The sequence below is a fragment of the Gekko japonicus genome, unplaced genomic scaffold, assembly GCF_001447785.1.
Source record: "Gekko japonicus isolate JY-2015 unplaced genomic scaffold, Gekko_japonicus_V1.1 scaffold386, whole genome shotgun sequence".
In the NCBI taxonomy this organism is placed as follows: domain Eukaryota; kingdom Metazoa; phylum Chordata; class Lepidosauria; order Squamata; family Gekkonidae; genus Gekko; species Gekko japonicus.
Genome location: NW_015163100.1, coordinates 1,205,222 through 1,223,902, shown reverse-complemented (window position 1 = coordinate 1,223,902; position 18,681 = coordinate 1,205,222). Strand labels below are relative to the sequence as shown.

The following is an 18,681-nucleotide window of genomic DNA, read 5'->3' as shown; positions in this document are numbered from 1 at the left end:
GGCGGCGGCATCAACGGGGGAGGCGGGCGGGGGGCGGCGGCGATGGCGGCGATGGCGGAGGCGCGCGGCCGGGCGCTGGACGAGGCGGTGGACCGCTGGGTCGTCCTCTTCTACTGCCACCGGGCCGTGCAGGCCTTCCGCGCCGGGCGCAGCCAGGACTTCCGCCAGCTGCGCGACATCCTCCACGGTGCGCGGGCCGGGCGGCCGGGCAGGAGGCTCCCTTCACCCGGCGGAGGAGGAGGAGGAGGAGACCGCCGGGGGCGGGGGCGGTCGGGATGGTTGCCATCTCCCGGTTGGGAATTTCCTGGAGATCCTAAGGGCGGGACCCTGGGCAGGCGGGGTTTAGGCTTGGGGGGGAAGGGGTGGCCCGTGTCCCCCCCCCCCGATATTCCAGCTAAAAATATTTTGTGGGCATTGAGAAAACTTCCGGTAGATCTATGCTGCATGCACATAGAATTGATGGAGAGGGTATATTTTTAGTTCTGTTTACTCAGCGTGAGATCTTCTGTGCGCTTCTCAAGGGAGAATCTCTGCGGGGGGAGTGGAAAAAAACAAGTCAAACAAATAGCGCTAAATCAGATCAGGTCATTTAGAACACTTGAGAGTTTTCGGGAACATTCTCCCAGACAGCCCCCGGTCACTGAAAGTGAGGACTGCATATAGTTTTGTTTCCAAAGTTTTCCACACCAAAGTTTTTAAAAAAACCAACCCTACACACACAACAGGGGAGGGGGAGAATCCCCCCCCCTTGCATATCTTCAATATTTCAGGAACTTTTCCATCTCTGCTTGCATGTTTGCAGCACAAGCCAAACAAACATACTCAGAGTCACAGTTGCATAGATGCAGGTCTTGGAGTAATAGCCAGAGCTGTTGCTTGTGTGTGTGTGTGTGTGTGTGTGTTTTTAAAAGAGTTTTATTAGTTTTTCAAAAGAGAAAGAAAAGGACAACTACAAACAAAGACTAACATACACCAAATATGGAGTCTGTACTCATTGTAACTACTTAAGTTTTGCATAGGTAGAATCATTCTGTTCATGCACCTAGATCAGCTTAACCATTTAACAAGTAGATCTTATCCAGCTGCTGCTTGTTGTAATCCTATCTTTTGATCCAGAGGGGTTGCCCAAAAGGGTGGGTGCATTTCACGGGCCTGACTTGCTGCCACCCAAACCCCAATTGTCCTTCAGCCCTTCTGCCTGTTGTCTGTCTTGTGCCCCTCCCATGACTGGTGGCAGTTTCTCACTGTCCATGCCCATGGCTTGTTCAGTGTTCCAAGGCAGAGTGCCCCGGCAGGTGGGAGAAACTTTGCCTTGGCCGAGAGGCTGAGCAGTGAAGCTGCCAGACTGCAGGCTCCTGGTCTCAGGTTTGGTTTCAGACCATAATGTGTCTGGATTCAGTTGTAAAACAGACATGCTCAAACTGTTCTAGCAAGCAACCAAGGCACATATGTTTTAAATGAGAATGTTGGACACTTGTTTTAAAGCAGTGCTTTACCTTGATTTTTGATCAGCCAGAGTTCTGCTGCCCTGTTTTAAAAAACCAATTCTTGCCTCTCAGGCCGCCCAGGAGTTGGGGGACGGGATGTCTCACTGTTGGGTCCAAGCAGCTCTGTGTCTCTGCCTCCGTCTTTCATGACGGTTCTCTGCAGCAAACTGTTGGGAGAGGATGGAGCATCTTTTGAGTGTGCTTTCAAAAGCTGCACGACTGTATATTTCCCATAAGGGTGTGTCTCTTTGCTGGCACGCACATTTGTGCTTTTTCGCTGTTTGGGAGGGGTAGCTTTTGACTCGGGGTTCCTGAGTGGGCTTGCTGAAAACAGCAGTGGGGAAGCATTCATGTTTCATGGGCTGGAGAGGTTGCCGAAGTGGAGCTGCAGCCTGTACGTTTGTACCTGACTGACCGTTGTCATGTGCAAGGGGCAGTGTGTGAAGAGGAAAGCGTGCTTCCCTGCTCAGCCAGCCGGGCGATGTGTTGGCTTTGTGGCTGCCTAACTGCCTGTCTTCTGTTCCTCCAGCTGTGCTTGTGCGGCCCTTGGCTCTGGAGCAACGCATTCATCTTCAGCTGCGGATTGTCCAGCTTCTGTCCCGACTTGAAGAGAGTGAGTGCAGGTTGAAGTTGGGCTCCTGAGATGCTGTGTTCTTGGGAAGATGCCCCTGGGCTGTTTTAAGGAGGGGAGGAGGTAGCTTGTGGTACTGGCAGACATAGAGCTCGCAGGAAGCCAAGTGCATTTGTTCTTGGGAAGATGCTCCTGGGCTGTTTTGAGGGGGGGAGGTAGCTTGTGGTGCTGGCGGACATAGAGCTCGCAGGAAGCCAAGTGCATCCCTTTTCCGCCTCTCCTTCACCCTAACCCTGCAGTAGCCCAAAGAGAGAAAGGAACAATCGGAGGTGTGGAAAGGAGGGGCAGCACCAGCTGCTTCCCTGTTAAATGTAAAAGTTTGCAGTGGAACCAATGTGCTTGCAGGAAGGATGCTTTATTCGCTATGGAAGGGGGGCGGTGTAGAGAGAGATACTATCTTAGAGAGAAATCACGTTTTAGTGGCAACCGGAATTCTTCCTATGTATTGTAGACTGGACTACCGATTCAGGAGCCGAGCAGATGCCTTTTGAAAGTGCACTTGTTTTTCTGGAGACAATGAAACGTGAACGCCAGCTGGATGCAAAAGTCATAGAGGAGCTGAGAAGAAAAATAAAGGAAGCTGTAAGAATGAAGATGCTGTTTTCTTTAGATGGTCTTTGCTGTTTTCTGGGCATTAACCCACAAGTGTGTTGAGGTCAGCGGCTGTTGTTTTGTGACCCGAAGTCTATAAAGGAGGAGGAGGAGGGAAAGAAGAGATTTTTATTAGGACTATAATGTAGACCTCAGACTTTGCTTTTTCTTGGTTCACCACTAAATTATGAGACCATGAGAATTCTTACGAGATTGGCAGTGCTTAGTTATTTATGGCATGTTGAGAGAGCGGGAAGGGCAACTCACGTGAACAAACTATTTCATTAAAGCTGCTGGCCTGCAAAATACTGGTATTTAAAGCCCCCTTTTCCTTGAGAAAAAGAAGTTCTTCTCCGCAGACCTTGGAAGACCCAGGTAGGAACTTCCAGTTGTTTTGGGATTACCAGTTAACTTCAGAGGAGCCGGTGACAACCTGTTAATGATAAGCTCTGTGCCCCTTATCCTGTCGCTCATAACTGTCCTAACGTGGAGGTCCTTGACCAGTACCTTTTTATCTGGCTTATTAAAATGCTCACCATTCTTTTCTTGCTTCTGTAGGCTGTTATTGCCTGTGTTAAGAACCAGGAATTTGAAAAAGCCAACAGACTTCTGAAGATGCAGATGTCAAAGGACCCGAGCATCCAGGTGAGGGTTCCTGCTGGAATGGGGGGGGGATTATATGAAGCACGGCTGGGAATTGCTGGTCCTTCTTTCACCGACCAATCGAAACCTGGGGTGCTCGGGCAGCTTCCCTCCTTGCTTAGCAGAGATGTGGAGGCCCAGAACAAACACAGTATTTTTCCAACAGCCTTCCCCCCCCACCTTTCCAGTTTTTCTGATGGAAAATTTGGGGGAGCACTAGGGAAAAATCTCGAAATGTGTAGCATGAAAAAGTTGGAGGACTTTTCAGTTTTTCCATTGGGAAATTTGGGGGAGTAATGTTTAAAAAACCGACTCTTACACTGTAGATGTCTACAATTTTTTCAAGAATTTTTTGTTGTATAAATGAACATTTTTGGCAACAGAACACTGTAGTGTGTTCAATCATAACACATTAAAAAGTTCAGCATTTTCAATGTAACAGACTTTAGGTTCATATCCAAACATTCTGGTAGTTTTACCTATTGTGATTCAGTCCAGATAATAAGCTTTCTTTTCTTTACTGTAGAATGTGTTTTCTGCTTTCAACTTTTATTTTTGCCTACTTCTTAGGTGGCAAAAACAAAAGATACATGTACTATGGTAGCACAGGGTGCAGGAGCAGTTTGCGGCTCTTTCCCAGGTATTGGGTATACTTGACATTTTTCTTAAAGAAAATGAAGACATAGTTCCATGAAAATGCCAAATAGTACAATTTTATGTGCTAAAAGAGTTATAAATGATGCATTTTGCATTGCTAAATCACTGAAAGAAGTTTAGGCTTGATAGAAAACTATTACATATATTTCCATTTCCTCCCCAAAATTTCCATTCCCCCCATGGCTTCAGAATTTCTGGAAATTTTACATCTCCTTTGCTGAGAGAGCCACAAGTCTGGCTTGGTTTGTGCCCCACAACATCTCTGCCATCACCATTACTCTCAGACCCTTGGGAAAAAAGTAGAGAGGTGCTCATGTGGTCTGGTGCTGGAGTACTGAGTTCGAGATGCTCCAGGCAGTGGAAGTGCCTTCCTCCACCCGTCAGTTGCACTGAGTCCCCTCTGTTTCCTTTGCCTAGAAGACAAGAGTGGCCTTGCAGAGCATCATCCGAGAGAAGAACTTCGCTCATCCAACGATTTGGAAGTTCTCCTTCAAGGCCTTCCAGCAAGACGTTCTTCTCTGTTTGGAAGACTACCTGGATGATTCTGAGCCCTTCCTCCTCGAGGTCGGCACCCTTGCCTTCCTCTTCGTTTGCTGGGCTCAGCTCAGACAGCTTGAACATACGTGAACCTGCCTTATCCTGGATCAAACACGTGGTCCAGCACCCAAATCAGTCTTGTCTGCTCAGACCAGCCGTGGCTCTCCAGGGTCTCAGGCGGAGAAAGTTCTTTCACATCACCTCCTGCCCCTGGTCCTTTTAACTGGAGATGCGGCCGGGGATTGAACCTGAGACCTTCCGCATGCTGACCAGATGCTCTGCCACTGAGCCAAGGGCCCTCCCCTACGCGCCAGGAACGCATGTTGTTGGTGCAGCGCAGTTGCTGTAGCAGAAGCATCACCTTTCCTGTGGCCTGTCCAGTTCTGGCCTTTTACTTGGGGGCTGTCTTAGGAAGAAGCTGTTTTCAAGTGGGCCAGGGTGCATGCTTGCCAACCCCAAGGTCAGAGATTGCATAGGGCAGGTATGCCAAATTAGAAAACTGGAATGAACAAGGGGAGGTTTTTTTTCCTGTGAGTGAGTCTGTCTGTCCAGTTTGGTGTAGTGGTTAAGAGCAGGGGACTCAAATCTGGAGAACCGGGTTTAATTCCCCACTCCTGCACATGCAGCCAGCTGGGTGACCTTGGGTCAGTAACAGCTCTCTCAAGAGCAGTTCTCTCACAGCTCTCTCAGCCTCACCTACCTCACAGGGTGTCTGTTGTGGGGAGAGGAAGGGAAGGAGATGGTAATCTGCTCCGAGACTCTGAGTGAAGGGCAGAATATAAAGTCAATTCTCCTTCTTCTCTGTTTAAGATGGCAAGAAAGAACTTGGCTGATACAGAAGCCCCCAGGCTTAGTCCTTTGGGGGCAGCCAGCGAGGAGTTGGTGGTCTCAGAGGACACGGAGGAAGCGACTGGGTCGGCAGGAGCAAAAAAGGACAGATCCACGGGAAGATCCAGTAGGGATTTGACCAAGCCCCTGAAGGAAGGTGAGGCCAGAGGCAGGAAGGAAGAAAGGACAGAGGCTTTGGCGGGAGCCAGTGATGGGGACGCGAGGCTGCCCCCACCTGTGGAAGAGGTCCCCGTCTCAGAACCGGAGAGAGCAACGGATGAGCGAGTGGCGGCTGCGAGTCAGAGAGCGGAGCCCCCTGGAGTTTCCGGGAGGGAGGAGCCTCCCCCTGCCCTGGAGACTCCCGAGGCTGTGGGCAGGTGAGTGACCCCCTGGGTCAGCAGAACAGCGCAGGGGTCAGGAATACAACACTGCCGTTCTTGGGCCGCTGACTGTTTCTCCACTCACAATGCTGCCATTCTCGGAAGGGAAGGTGTTGGGAAACCGGAAGTGTCATAGTGGCTTTTCTGGTGTTCTGCATTAGCACCCCCATTGCCACTGATGCAGCAGAGCCAAGAGGCGATTGGGGAGGAGTTGTGTCTTGTGTGTGTGTCTGTGCGAGAGAGCGAGTGAGCAAGCGTGTGCTGGCCCTGCTAGATTGAGGGTGCCAAGTGATGTGCTGGCTGGTTGGCTTGGTGCCCTTAGCACTCCCAGAGCTCCGGACAGATGGCCATTGCAAGACCTCTCGTCATCATCCTGCCTGGCCTCGAATACCCGTGGCGACAGGCGCCTTGTCAGTCATTCCTGGGAGAGCGGGGGGGGGGCTTCACTACTCCCCAGAGCCCTTCTGGCTGAGCCTCATCTTTGGCAGCCAGGATGGAAAATTAAATCTACCTGCTTTGAAAAAAAAAGTGCTGCCTTGTAGTAGACTACAAAATCCACCAGATCCGCTGTGGGTTAGATGCTGGCAGGGATGCATATTCAGATGATAACTGCCTTTGGCATCTGCTGCTTGCCCAGTTTATGTGGCTGCCTTTCAGCCTTGTGGTGTCCAAGGAGGTGGGCAGGATCCTTGGTGGGGGGAGGCGCGTGCAACCTGTGTCCTCAGCCTCTGCCCTTCCAGCTGGTCCAAGCTGCCAGGGGAGGACTGATGGAGTGGGTGAGGGGGGGGAGAGTGGTGAGTTCTTCCTTGAGAGCGGGAGCTGTGCTGAAGGCGGCAGGGATGAGCCCTTCCTGAGCCCTCCCCTGCTGGAGAACTTCCGGCCTGCTTGAGTGGGTGGTCGCTTCTCAGTTCCTGGGGTTCTTGGAAGAGACTGATTTCCTGGACCCATTTCAGCCTAGCTTCAGGCTGGGATTTGAGACAGACAGAGACTGCTTTGGTCACCTCGGCTGATGACCTCCACCGAGATATAGACTGGGGGAGCGAGTTCCTGCTGGATCTCTACCGTCAACCGTCGTATCCTCCCGGGCTGCCTCTCAGCACCAGGATGGATACTCCGGCAGTTCAAGTCGCTATGTGGGAGGTCAGTCCCAGAAGGTGGCGCTGGGGACTCGTGCTCTGCCCCACGGCCCCTGGTCCTGTAGGGTTCCATGGGCCTCAGTCTTATCCCCCGTGCTAGTTGGTATCTAAATGAAGCCACTAGGAGAAACCATCAGGAGGTCTGGCCTGCGGAAGATATCCAGCTCTGCCTTTCTTTCCCACCTAATTCCAAGGGAGCCGTTGATGTTCTGAACCAGTCCTTGGAGTCCGTAGTGGGCTAGAGGAGGGTGAACAAGCTGAAACGTAATCCTGACAAGACAGAGGGTTCTCTGGGTTGGTAGAAAGGCAGACCAGGGACATGAGACCCCCGTCCTGGGTGGGGTGGTACTCCCCTTGAAAAGCCACGTTAGCCGCTTGGGAGGGCTTGGGTTTGATTCCCCGCTCCTCCGCTTGTACCTGGCTGGATGGCCTTGGGCAAGCCATGGTTCTGGCAAGAGCTGTCCTTGAAAAAGAGCAGTTTCTTTCAGAGCTCTCTCAGCCCCACCTACCTCACAGGGTGTCTGTTGTAGGGAGGGGAAGGGAAGGGAGTTTGTAAGCCGCTCTGAGACTCCCTTGGGTAGTGAAGGGCGGGGTATAAATCCAACCTCTTCTTCTTCAGCAGTCATTATAGAAAACCGGGTGGCTGTAGTGGTTTCAGTCAACTCCTGCTGGTGTGCCAGCTGTGCCTGCTGCTGGCTCAGTCTGAAGTAGCCACGGTGCGCCATGCCTTTATTACATGTAGACTGGACTACTGCAATTCACTCTACTTGGGGCTCCCCTTGAAGAATGTTTGGAGGCTGCAGCTAGTGTAGAATGCTGCAGCTAGGCTGCCCGTTGTGTTAGTTATTGGGATCATGTGATCCCAGTGCCACACTAGCTCCTGATCCACTCGAGCCCAATTAAAGGTGTTGTTTTTGACTTTTAAAGACCGATGTGGTTGGTTCCTGCCTGGGAACGAACATCACAGGGAGGGGCCCTCTTGACTGTCTTGTTGACCAAAGAAGCTCATCTGGTGGGTACACAAGGGGCACCTGCCTTTAGGAGGCAGCTGAAGACGGTCTAATGCATGGTGGCATTTGATTAGCTGTAGTCCTTCTGCCTACTGGCACAGTTACATTGTTGGCTGTAATTTGTGGGGTTTTGTGTATTTCATTATGTCTGCGTTTTAAGCCATCTCGAGTTCCTGCATGGTAGAATGGCGGCTAATACATGTTTTAAATAAAAGGATCAGTCAATAAAAAGTCTCCATTTAACCAGAGGTTGGTGCACACAGGCATCTTTGGCCTCTAGAAACGTAACTCCGGCCACCAGTAGAGGGAGCCTCTGCTGCACTTTGCTACAGGAGTAGAACCTTTCTGGCCGTGAAGGGAGGCGGAGGGGGCCCTTCCGGCCCAGGTGGGCATCGCCTTGCCCTTGGTGTCTTGCTGATGCCGCTCTGTGCCAAAAGTCAGGCGATTCATATACAGACTAAACAGTCACTCTGCAGAGATGCCACGGCCCACTTTCCACGCCAACAAGGGTCTCTCCCCCTTCCAGACACAGTTTGGAGTTGAGGGGCCTGGGTCTTGTTGCGGTAGTTCTGTGGGTGGGCTTTCGTGGGGAGGTATGAGGCTCGTTCTAGACCTGTGTGGAGGCCCGTTGAGGAAGGAGAACTAGAAATGAAGAATACATAAATGTGGTGGTCGTGTTTATATGGTTGCATTTTAGATCAATCACTCCCAACCTGCTTCAAGGGAAGAGGGCAGGGTATAAGTTTTAAAAGTAAGAGAAAGTGCAGGGCACTCCCAGCACAGGCCTTGTGGCTTCTCCCCTGTACAGTTTCTTCCTGGACAATGAATACAACAGGGGTGCGCTTTCCCCCCCTCCAGTTTGGTAAAAAGGCTGTGTTTGGTGCCAAACTGAAATTGTCGCCACCCATTTGTTTGCCTGCTTCTTTAGAAAATACATAGATGCAATAATGTGAAAACCTGCCCTTCTGGTCTTGGTGGTTTGAAAAGTATTGATTTGAATTAGTCATCCCCGTTAAAGGTTCTTGAATGTAGCCTTCACGAAATCCCCTGAGAAAGGAGGCTGAAACCCCCGGGCATCTGAAAGGGCTGCCGGTGTCTCAGGAGCCCAAGGAACGGAAGGAGACTGGGACTCTGCCTTTTGCCTTTGAGGAGCTGAAGAAGATCTTTGAGACAAGCCCGTAAGGTGACAGAGTGCCCCGGCTTTCCTGCCCCGCTCTGCTGCAGAGACCTTGCCTTCTGCTCCGTTCTGCCTGAGGAAGGGCTCTGTGCAGGTCCAAACCTTCCTCTTCTTGCTCAAGAAGCCCATCTAGCCCATGGAACGGCTGTTCTGTTTAATGAGAGACTCATACGGAGGAAAAGGCGTCCGCCTCAAGGCAGTTTCTTGTGCGGCGCTGACGGGCAGAGCAGCCTAGCTCACCGGTGGGGAGAGAAACCCAGCCTGTGCCTCCCCCCCCTCCCGCTGAGGCTCTGTTTTTGCAGGTACCCCCACCGGAGGCCAGCCTTCCACACCCTGCCTGCTCTGAGAGAAGCATTCAAGGCCCTGTGTGACTCCGCAGATGCCGATGCGGCTTTTGCCAAGCTGGACGAGACAGACTGGGCTTGTCCCAAGCAGATTTCGGTGCCCCACCGAGCAAAGCGCTGCAGGGAGGAAGAGGAGGCACCCCCTGGCTCTCCTCCCTCGTTCCAGAAGGCGAAGTGTTTGGTGACCATCAGCCGGCTGGTCCAGGGGTCTGAGACAGTGTGCTCCTGTGATTTGTGTGCCAGTCCAGAAGCGTCACCGGAGCCACCGGGGACTCCAGTTGCCCGGCCTGCAGACGCTGAAACACCCACCTCGCCACGTAGTGCCCAGTTTTCAAGGTGTGGGATGGGTTCCGTGGTTGTGATCCTGGGGAGCTGGAGTGTTCTAGTGGTTCTGTGTGAGCTGCTCAGAAGTTTTTGGTTTCCGCTCTCACCTTAGTTGGGGAGCTGTTGGGCGGTCTGCTTCTGTGAAATGGGTGGTGGTGGTGGTATCGGCCTGTGTCAAGGAATACAGTAGGAGCCCTTGTAGCATGTGTTGAGCACCCGGGAATGACTGTTACACCACGCCCAGCTGTCCCGTGCTGGCAGAATCTCCCCCCTGTACGGCCTATTGAGTGTGATGCCTCTGGGGGGAGGGCTGTCTCTGTTTCCCATGCCTGTGATCGCTCTGCAAGTTCAGCATCCCCTTCCTGCCATCCTCCACCCCCTCCCCCATGTGGCTGTAAACACAGGAAAAATGTGCGGAAGGGGTGGAGTGCGGAGAATGGCAGAGCTTCAGTGCCCCCCCCCAGTAGAAGCAGCAGGTGATAAGCAAAATAAGCAGAGGGGCTTCCTGTTTGCAATCCAGAGCATTGGAACTGTGCTGCAAGACAACTTCTGTTCCTCTGTTGAATCCAGGCTGTCCAAACGGAGTGTGGGAGAAGAGAAGGAGACCTGGAGTGGGGAGGACGAACTCTTTGAACGCAGTGAGTGTGCCAGTTTGAGTGCCTCTGCTGGGTGCCACCCAGACCCCACAGGGACAGCTTCCCCAGGGGAGGGTCTAGTGGTAGAAGTGCAGACTTGTCCGGGTCCCTGGGGATCCGAGAGCAGGGGCAGTCTTTAGTGACTCACTGCCTAGGGAGACAGTGAGAGTCAGAGGAGCAGGCCAGTGGAGTGCTGCCTGGTTGTGTCTTGAGCATCTCCTACAAGGTCACTAGTGCTTTTGTGGCCGCAGCCAATTGCCTGTCTTGGCCAAGCAGGGGGGTGGGGAGGGGATTTTAGCCTGCCTCGCTTTCCGAGGTCAGGTCCGGTGGAGCAATTCTCCCCAACGCCCGCTTAGAGACGGGCCACCTTTTCAGTGGCTTATGTGGGAAGGTGCCGAAGAGCCTGGGGGGGAAGGCCGTCTTAGAGACGTTTTCACGGCAACATAAAGCAGTGGCTGTCTGGTGTCTGCAGAAGGGAAAGGTTATTTGCCACAGAGTGGCTAGTCTTTGCCCCAGTGAGAGCCAGTTTGGTGTAGTGGTTAAGTGTGCGGACTCTAATCTGGGAGAACCGGGTTTGATTCCCCGCTCCTCCACTTGCACCTGCTGATGTGACCTTGGGTCAGTCACAAGCTCTGGCACAGCTGTCCTTGAAAAAGAGCAGTTTCTGTCAGAGCTCTCTCAGCCCCACCCACCTCACAGGGTGTCTGTCTGTTGTGGGGAGGGGAAGGGAAAGGAGTTTGTGGGCCGCTCTGAGACTCCCTTGGGTAGTGAAGGGCAGGGTATAAATCCAATCTCCTCCTCCTCCTCCTCCTCCTCTTCTTCTAACTGGATTTGTCTTCCAGTGTCTTCAGGGGGAGAGAGCACCAACACTTCCGTCATGTCTGCAGCAAAAAAGCAGGTAACGGCAGGGGTGTGTGTGTGTGTGTGTGTGCACTGATCCAGCCCAAACTGGCGACCAACAGGCCTCGCTAGGCAGACGCCCCTCCGAAAGGGCCCGCTCCCCGGCAGTTCTCTTCCCCCACCTTCCACCTGTGTTGTCCAGTAAACCCCTACTGACTAAGGCAACTAGACCAAAAAACGGCAGCTTCTGAGAATTCCTCCAAGGGCCTGTGGGGGGGCACAGGATCTCATCGGAGTAATGCTGTAAAGTAGCCCTGTGAGGTGGGCTGTTTCCTGAAGGCAGCTCCCTTGATTCAGTGTCCTGAAATATCTCCCAGCTTGCACTCAGGCTCTCCCTCTTTGGGCTACATCGCCTCTCAGATGGGGCGGGGGAGGCCACTGTAGCTTTGTGGACAGAAGAAGACATGATTGGCGATGCCCTTGGGGAGGGGGGCTTCAGTCCCGGGAGAACTCCCCTGGTTGTCTCTGTCCTTCGTTTCACAGAAGTGGACTTCAGAGGAAACAGAGTGGATCCGGGCAGGCGTGAAGAAGTTTGGAGAAGGGAATTGGAAAGCCATTTTCAAAGCCTACCGCTTTAAGAAGCGCACTCCCGTGATGATCAAGGACCGCTGGCGAACTATGAAGAAGCTGGGTCTCAACTGAATGAACTCTGGGAGAGCCGCGGAGGCTACCACGTGCTCTTTAAGTCCATGTGGCCGAAGAGTGGCTCGGCATGGCATCCTCTGCACGGCCAGTGCCCTCGGGTGGAAGCTGGGACGGCCGCGCAGTGTTGCAGGAAGACCAGGGGCTCAGGTCTCTGGCCTTGGGAACAGCACCCACTGTGGTCGGGGCAGGAGCGTGACCACTTCCCTTGTCCTGTGGCCACCACAGTCCGTGGAGTTGCTGGCGGTTCCCCATTGCTGGCTGAATAGAAGATTACTCCAGTTGTAACTCTGTTTTGCTTTATAGTGAACTTCAGGGGCAGGGCTCAAGTTGCTGCTGGAGAAAGAGGGGTGGCCTCCCACATTCTTCTTGTTACAATCTATAAAACTGTACAAAGAAAGACATTTCCTTGTTTTATGTCTCTGGTAGAACTGACAGTTGGGAGAGTGTTGGAGTTTGGATGAAAATAAATTCAGTTTTTATAATCTTGACTTGAAATTCTTGGCCCTTTTTCCAAAGGACCGATGAGCAGCTGCTCAAATCTCCGAGGATCGTACGAGGCTCCGCTATCAATTCAGTTGTATTATATTACGGCCCACGACCAGATCCAGTGAACAAAAATAAACATTATTCAAGTATTCAAACAGACAAGTTTAAAAACTCCAGTTAAACTATAGGAGTATAAGATTTTACAGAAAACCAAATAAATTTATATTATATTAGAAAGAGGGAAATAGATTATAAAATACATAACATAACTTCATAAGCGACCATTTTTAAAATTTAAACCAAGGGATTTAAGAGGAATGTGAGCTGTGTAATAGACCTCCTGAGGGAAACTAAGCCAAGCCTCAAAGGGGCAGGACTGAAATTTACGGTGCACTTTAATCGCCTGAGTGCGAAATCTAGCAGTGAGCTTAGTGGTAACTGGAATGTCAATATATTGTCAGAGGCTTTCATGGCTCGAGTTCATTAGCTGTTGTAGATTTTCCGGGTTGTATAACTGTGGTCTTGGCATTGTCAGGTCCTGCAGTGCCAAGACCACGGCCATACAACCCGGAAAATCTACAACAGCTAACTGAAATCCTTTCTTGGTCCTTTGGTCTCTGAGGATCGCATGAGGCTCCGCTTTCCAGACGAAGAGGGATGCTGCAACCAGTGTGTGTGGGGGTGGTGGGGGGGTTTGCTTTTGTAGGAGAGGCCAGGCCCAATGTCATGTGGCACTGATGGGGTGTTTGGCTCATCCATTGTTGTGGTATTTAATTGGGGAGTGGGGGGTATATTCCACTCAGATAAAGTCTGAGACGATAGGCAAAACTACGCCCCGGCATTACGGCATACAGTATTGTTGAGAATCCTGCCTTGTTCTGCTGCAGTGTTCTCCAGTATCCGGGAAGAGTGGGAGAAGCCCCCCAAAGAGGTAACCCTTTACGGTGTTAATCTTCCTGGCCCTGATGCTTCTGTGCAGTAAGGAAATCAGGCCAACATGAGTAGATACTAGTTCAGGGAAAGTGTCCCTTGGTTCAACCAGCAGGCAGAAGGTTTGCACTTGAAGCTCATGGGGGCCGCGAGAGAGCCACCTTCTGATCTTGCTGCTGTGATCCACAGGAGTCTTTTGTATGCTCCCCCCCCCCCCCCCCGGCCCCCCGCCCCCTTCCTGGCAGAGGGGCTGGCAGCGTCCTGCAGCCGCGGGCGAGGGAAGAAACGTGGAGCTGCAGAGTCCGTGGGAAGGCAAGCAGCAGGTGGAGATGCAGCAGCAGCACCAGGGGGCGGGGCGGGGTTTGCCTGGGCTGCCTGGCTCATGTAAGCACGAGGCTGTGAAAAGCTCCATAATCAGCGGCTGGTTTGTCCTCAAGGTGTCCCACTCGCCTAGCCTTCCTTCCTCCAGCAGCAAGCCAAACAAGCCCTAGGTGAGCAGCAGGCGAGTTAATGATTGATCCCGCCCGCCCTGGCACGCTGGGCTCCCACTGCTTGTGCTGCTCTACACCAGCCCTGATGCTAGTTGGCCTCGGAGAGCCAACATGCTTCCTCTGCTCCTTACAGCTGCAGTTGTGGGGCTGCTGGGTGAGCTGGAGATTGCCGGCGCCCGCAAGACTGAGCCGCTGAGTGGCTCCAGTGACCAGCCTCTCTACCGTGGAGCAGATCGCTACGACTTTGCTATCGTGATCCCTGCCGGCGGCATTGAGTGTTTCTGGCATTTTGCGCACCAGAGCGGCTATTTCTTCTTCGGCTATGAGGTGGGTGCCCGGGGAGGAGGAGGTGGGCGGCAGCAAAGGCCAAGAGTCCTGAGCGTCTTGGGTCTGCTCAGCGGCTTCTAAGACAGACAGCGGGGCTCCTGCCACGGGAACTGGTGAGTGGGTGAGAAGAGCATAATGCCCACTTGATGCACTCAACGCCAACAGCTGCTTCCTTGGAAAAACAGGTGACGAGCGGGAGGTGGTCTGGATACTAGGGAGCCAGTTCACAACATGTTTCTGCCCTGTACTCACGGCTACCTTGGCAAAATGCACAACCGTCAGCCTCCATTTTTAACTGTGCTCTCATTGTTTGACCATTGCTAATGCAGATTGTAACCCCCTTTGCAAAATCAAGTGGTGTACAAAGAAAGTGAATCACTGTATTTCACTAGAATGGTATACTTAATATGCCTGCTTTTGAGTTTTGTATCAGTCTTTGCTACTCAGCCGCAAGGAACACAGGAGTGTAGCAGGAACCTCCTCTCAGTGGGCAGCTATGAGACGGGAGCCTTGCGGTGTCCTTATCTGCAACTGACTGCTGGACTCCTGTTTGCACAAACCTGGCTCCAGGCAGGGCTGGCTCGGGCACCCCAGCTGTTCATGCTGAACCCTTCTCCGACACAAAACATCCCTGCAAGGGGTGGGGAATTACTGTTTCAGCCCACTCTAAAGTTGATGGAAGAAGAAGAGACTGGGTTTATACCCCACCCTTAACTACCAGAGTGGCTTACAATCCCCTCCCCACAACAGACACTCTGTGAGGTCGGTGGGGCTGAGAGAGCTCTTCTGAGAACTGCCCTTGAGAGAACCTTCTGAAAAAACCTGTAACTGACCCAAGGTCCCACCAGCAGCTGCATATGGAGGAGTGGGGAATCAAACATGGTTCTCTCAGATTAGGCTCTTAGCCACTACACCAAACTGGCTCCAGTCTACTAGGTATGAGGCAAAGACTGCTTGGAAGCTGCTGCCCCTCACACTGGGAAAGGGGTAAACTTTGGAGAGCCAGAAACCATAGGCTGCCTTGGCTCATCCTCCGCCTTCCAAGGTGTACGTGGGGCTAATGCCTGCTGGCTCCCCCCTGCTTTAAGGTCTCTCTTGCTCTGCAGCCGCTCAGCACACAAGGCAACTCCTGTTTCAGCACCTCTATCCTAGTCCAAGAGAAATAAGACTGATCAGCCTTCGTGGACCACAACCTGGCCAGGCAACAGCTGTCCTAGGAAACAACAGGAGCCTGGAGTTGCTTCAGGCAGAAGTAGAAAACAGGCACCTCAAAAATAATGCAAAAACACTGATTGAATTTTATACTTAAATGCAACTTTTAAGAGTAAATCACAAGTGCAATAAGAAATACAATGTATATTGCATCATTACCATTAGTTTGAAAACCTGCAATATCAAACCTCAATCAGATAAATTATATGAGTCCTTTTCCTCTTATGAACTAGTGAGATGTAATTTTCCATCTGTGAGGAAGCCTTTGTGAAACGGAAAATATATATGCTGACAAATTCTGCTAGGTGGATTACTGCTTTTCTATAATCTGGATGTTTATGGATACATCAGACATGGAACATAGAGCACTTAAGGAAGCATTTGGAGACACCCCTATTCAAAAAATAAGATAGCTACTATTCATAAAGCACTTCATTGGATATGATATACAGTTTGTGAACTGTTTGAAGACTTTTGAATTTTTGCACATGATCCCTTAATTGATATTGCAGTTTTTGAAGCTAATGATGCAATAGACATCGTATTTCTTACTGAATTTGTGATTTACTACTGTACACTGTGAATGAAACTTTAAGATACCCTTAGGAGTTGCATTTAAGTAAACTCAAAAGTCAATCAGTGTTTTTGTATTATTTTTGATTTCTTTGGTGTGCAAACAGGAACCTGGCAGGTAAAGTATAGCAGCAGCAACTCTGTCAGAAAGGAAATCTCTTGTGCAGCCCTTGTTCTCTGCCTCTGTTGCAGGTGCAGTGGACCTCAGGGCTGGGCCACGACAGACACATCCTTGCTACTGCAAACGATCCCAATGGCCTTCATCTCGGCACCTCCCAGGATATGCGAGGGCAGATCAACTTCCCAACCAAGGAGACAGGTATTGTGCTTTTGCCCTATAGCCAAGTCCCCTCCCCCAAGGGCTGCAGGCTCGATACAGGCTCGTTCAGCCATGAAGTTGTGAGCTGGCTAACCCTCAGAACTGCAAGCAAGAGTGGTTGTAAAGAATTTACGAGCACTGTAGAATGCTGGTTTCTCCACGTTAAGGCCAGTCATGCTTTCTTCTCCCCACCCCCAGGAAACTTAAGAACTACTCACATCTGCATCTTATCCAAGTCACAGAGTCATCTTGTTCTCCAATTTAATGTTTCCTTGGCTGAGTGACAGGAGACAAAGATGGGGAGTAGAATGAAGGCTTAGGGAGTCTCAGAATATGTGGATCAGAGTTTTAATCTGACCTTTGCATACCAGAAGACAGCAGCATTGTGGGTTGAAGGGGACAAGCTGCAGTGCACAATATGACTCTAAACCCTCTCGTGCAGGTTTTTACCAGCTGTGCCTGAGCAATCGATACAATCACTTTGGCTCCGTGCAAGTTTATCTCAACTTTGGGGTCTTCTATGAGGGCTTCGACTTACAGAACACACCTGAACTTCAGAGGAAAAGATTCAATGACACACTGGAAGCAATTGAGGTAACGATCTTAAACCCCAAACGAATCAAACGGAAGAACAGGGATAATGCCAGAAGTAGCTCCTTAAAAGTCACACGGGCAGGAAAATGCGAGAGGCAAGCATGGCTGTTTGCCCTGGAGCAAAATAATGCGCGGTTGCGCGATCAGACGTCCCATAGAGGTCCCGTCCAGGTCCCATGGTTGGGGGGGAGGTGCCGATCACAGGACAATCCTGCGGCGCGGCAAAGAAACGGCCTCTCTAGCAAAAGGCTCCACGGGTTTAACCCCTTCCAGGGCTGCAGAGGAATGCAAACTGTGTCCTTCGTCCGGTCCCCTCCAGGAGGAGCTTCAGCCGGGTCGCCCTCCTGCCACGCTCCCCCTCTGCCGCCAGGTGCAGAGAGCAGGCCAACCCAGGAGTGGTGGGGGGGGGTACGGAAAGGAGGAGGGGGCTGTTTGTTTTTAAACGAAGTGTGCACATGCGCCATTGGGTGCTTGTGCGCATCCCGTGGAGACTTGGGAAAAAAACCCTTTTAGCGACGGGACATGGACGGGCACCGGATGCCACGACCTACCACCAATGTTCCCACTAAGCTGTGGGGGCTTGTGAGCAAAAATTCTACTTTGTGAGCTACTGGCATTAAAGTTGTGAGCAAGCAATATGGCTAGTGCATAAATTAGCTTGCTCTGGAGTCATCCTTCCTGAGCTAAGACAAAAAATGTGTGAGCCGGAGGCTGAAAAACTGTGAGCTAGCTCACACTAACTCAGCTTAGAGGGAACACTGCCTACCACCGGAAACGCGATCAGGCGCCTGCCCTTGCCCCGCGGTTTCTGGAAACTAGTACCTCGGAGGTACTAGTTTTTTACCCCGCATCTTTGGCGGGAAGCCTCGGGTTCATCACCACGGGAGCTCTACGCTTCCCAGATGTGGCGCTGTGATCGTGCCCGGAAAATCCGCCTATCTTCCGTCTCTGTAGCGTGGCTAATGCTCCGTGTGACCGCAGCCAGAGTATGGAAAAATAAAAGCACACGGCCCCCATTCTGAAGGGGAGGGATCACAAGAGGGGGCCCTAGATGGGTAGCGTGTGGCCTCATAGCCAAAGCATGGTCCCTCTGAAAACAGAACTCGTGAGGGTTGGGAGCCAAAACTGATATGCTCCTGCTCTGTTGTAGGAGAGCACCCGGAAGGTGACGGGCCAGGTCTTCCACATGTGGCGCTTCTATAATTTTGCTCGGATGAGGAGAGGGGTGGATCACTTCCTTGTCCAGGCCAACTACAACTACGTGAACTGGTGGTCAGCAGCCCAGACTCTGGCCATCATTCTCTCCGGCGTCCTTCAGCTGCACTTCCTCAAGCGTCTCTTTACTGTGCAGCCGGCCAAGAAGCCACTCTGCTAGACCTTCCCTTGAGCAGCAAGGAAACCAGCAGGCTTAACTCTCAAAAGCCAGTAAATCAACTTACGTGTGATGTTGGCATTCATTCCGGTTAAACCCACGTTACAAATACAGGACACTTCACACTGACCTACTAGTTACAAATAAAGACTCACTTGATTACCTGGGCAGAGGCAGTTTATCTATTGGCAGGCAAATACTGCTGCAGCGAATGCAGAATGAAGGAATGTTTTGGCTGCCTCTTCTTCAAGGTGAAAAGGGAAAAGCATCCAAATCAACTTCTTAACAATCATAGGAATAAGACAGAGTATAAAAAAAGAATTTTACTTTGTAGAAGTTAGACCAGCGGCAACTTGCTTGCCTACAAGCAGGCATAGTTCTCACTGTACCAGGCAGACAATATTTGCAACCAATTTCTCCCTGTCACAGATACTGCAAGACCAGGCCAGCCGA

The 18,681-nt window shown here is 51.5% G+C and overlaps 2 protein-coding genes across 2 annotated transcripts; both read left to right on the top strand.

The window, feature by feature from the left end:
• Positions 1-51: 51 nt before the first annotated feature.
• On the top strand, positions 52-12,332 carry TERF2 (telomeric repeat binding factor 2). The gene is made up of 10 exons (XM_015406726.1): positions 52-187; positions 2,017-2,100; positions 2,570-2,700; positions 3,268-3,354; positions 4,426-4,572; positions 5,356-5,750; positions 9,379-9,756; positions 10,315-10,382; positions 11,222-11,277; positions 11,763-12,332. The coding sequence occupies exons 1-10, from the start codon at positions 52-54 to the stop codon at positions 11,919-11,921; spliced, it is 1,641 nt and encodes a 546-aa protein (XP_015262212.1). The 3' UTR covers positions 11,922-12,332.
• Positions 12,333-13,942: 1,610 nt separating this feature from the next.
• TMED6 (transmembrane p24 trafficking protein 6) lies at positions 13,943-18,302 on the top strand. Its single transcript, XM_015406731.1, has 4 exons — positions 13,943-14,158; positions 16,136-16,262; positions 16,705-16,856; positions 18,007-18,302. Exons 1-4 carry the CDS (start codon positions 13,943-13,945, stop codon positions 18,229-18,231), a joined length of 720 nt encoding a protein of 239 aa, XP_015262217.1. The 3' UTR covers positions 18,232-18,302.
• Positions 18,303-18,681: the final 379 nt, after the last annotated feature.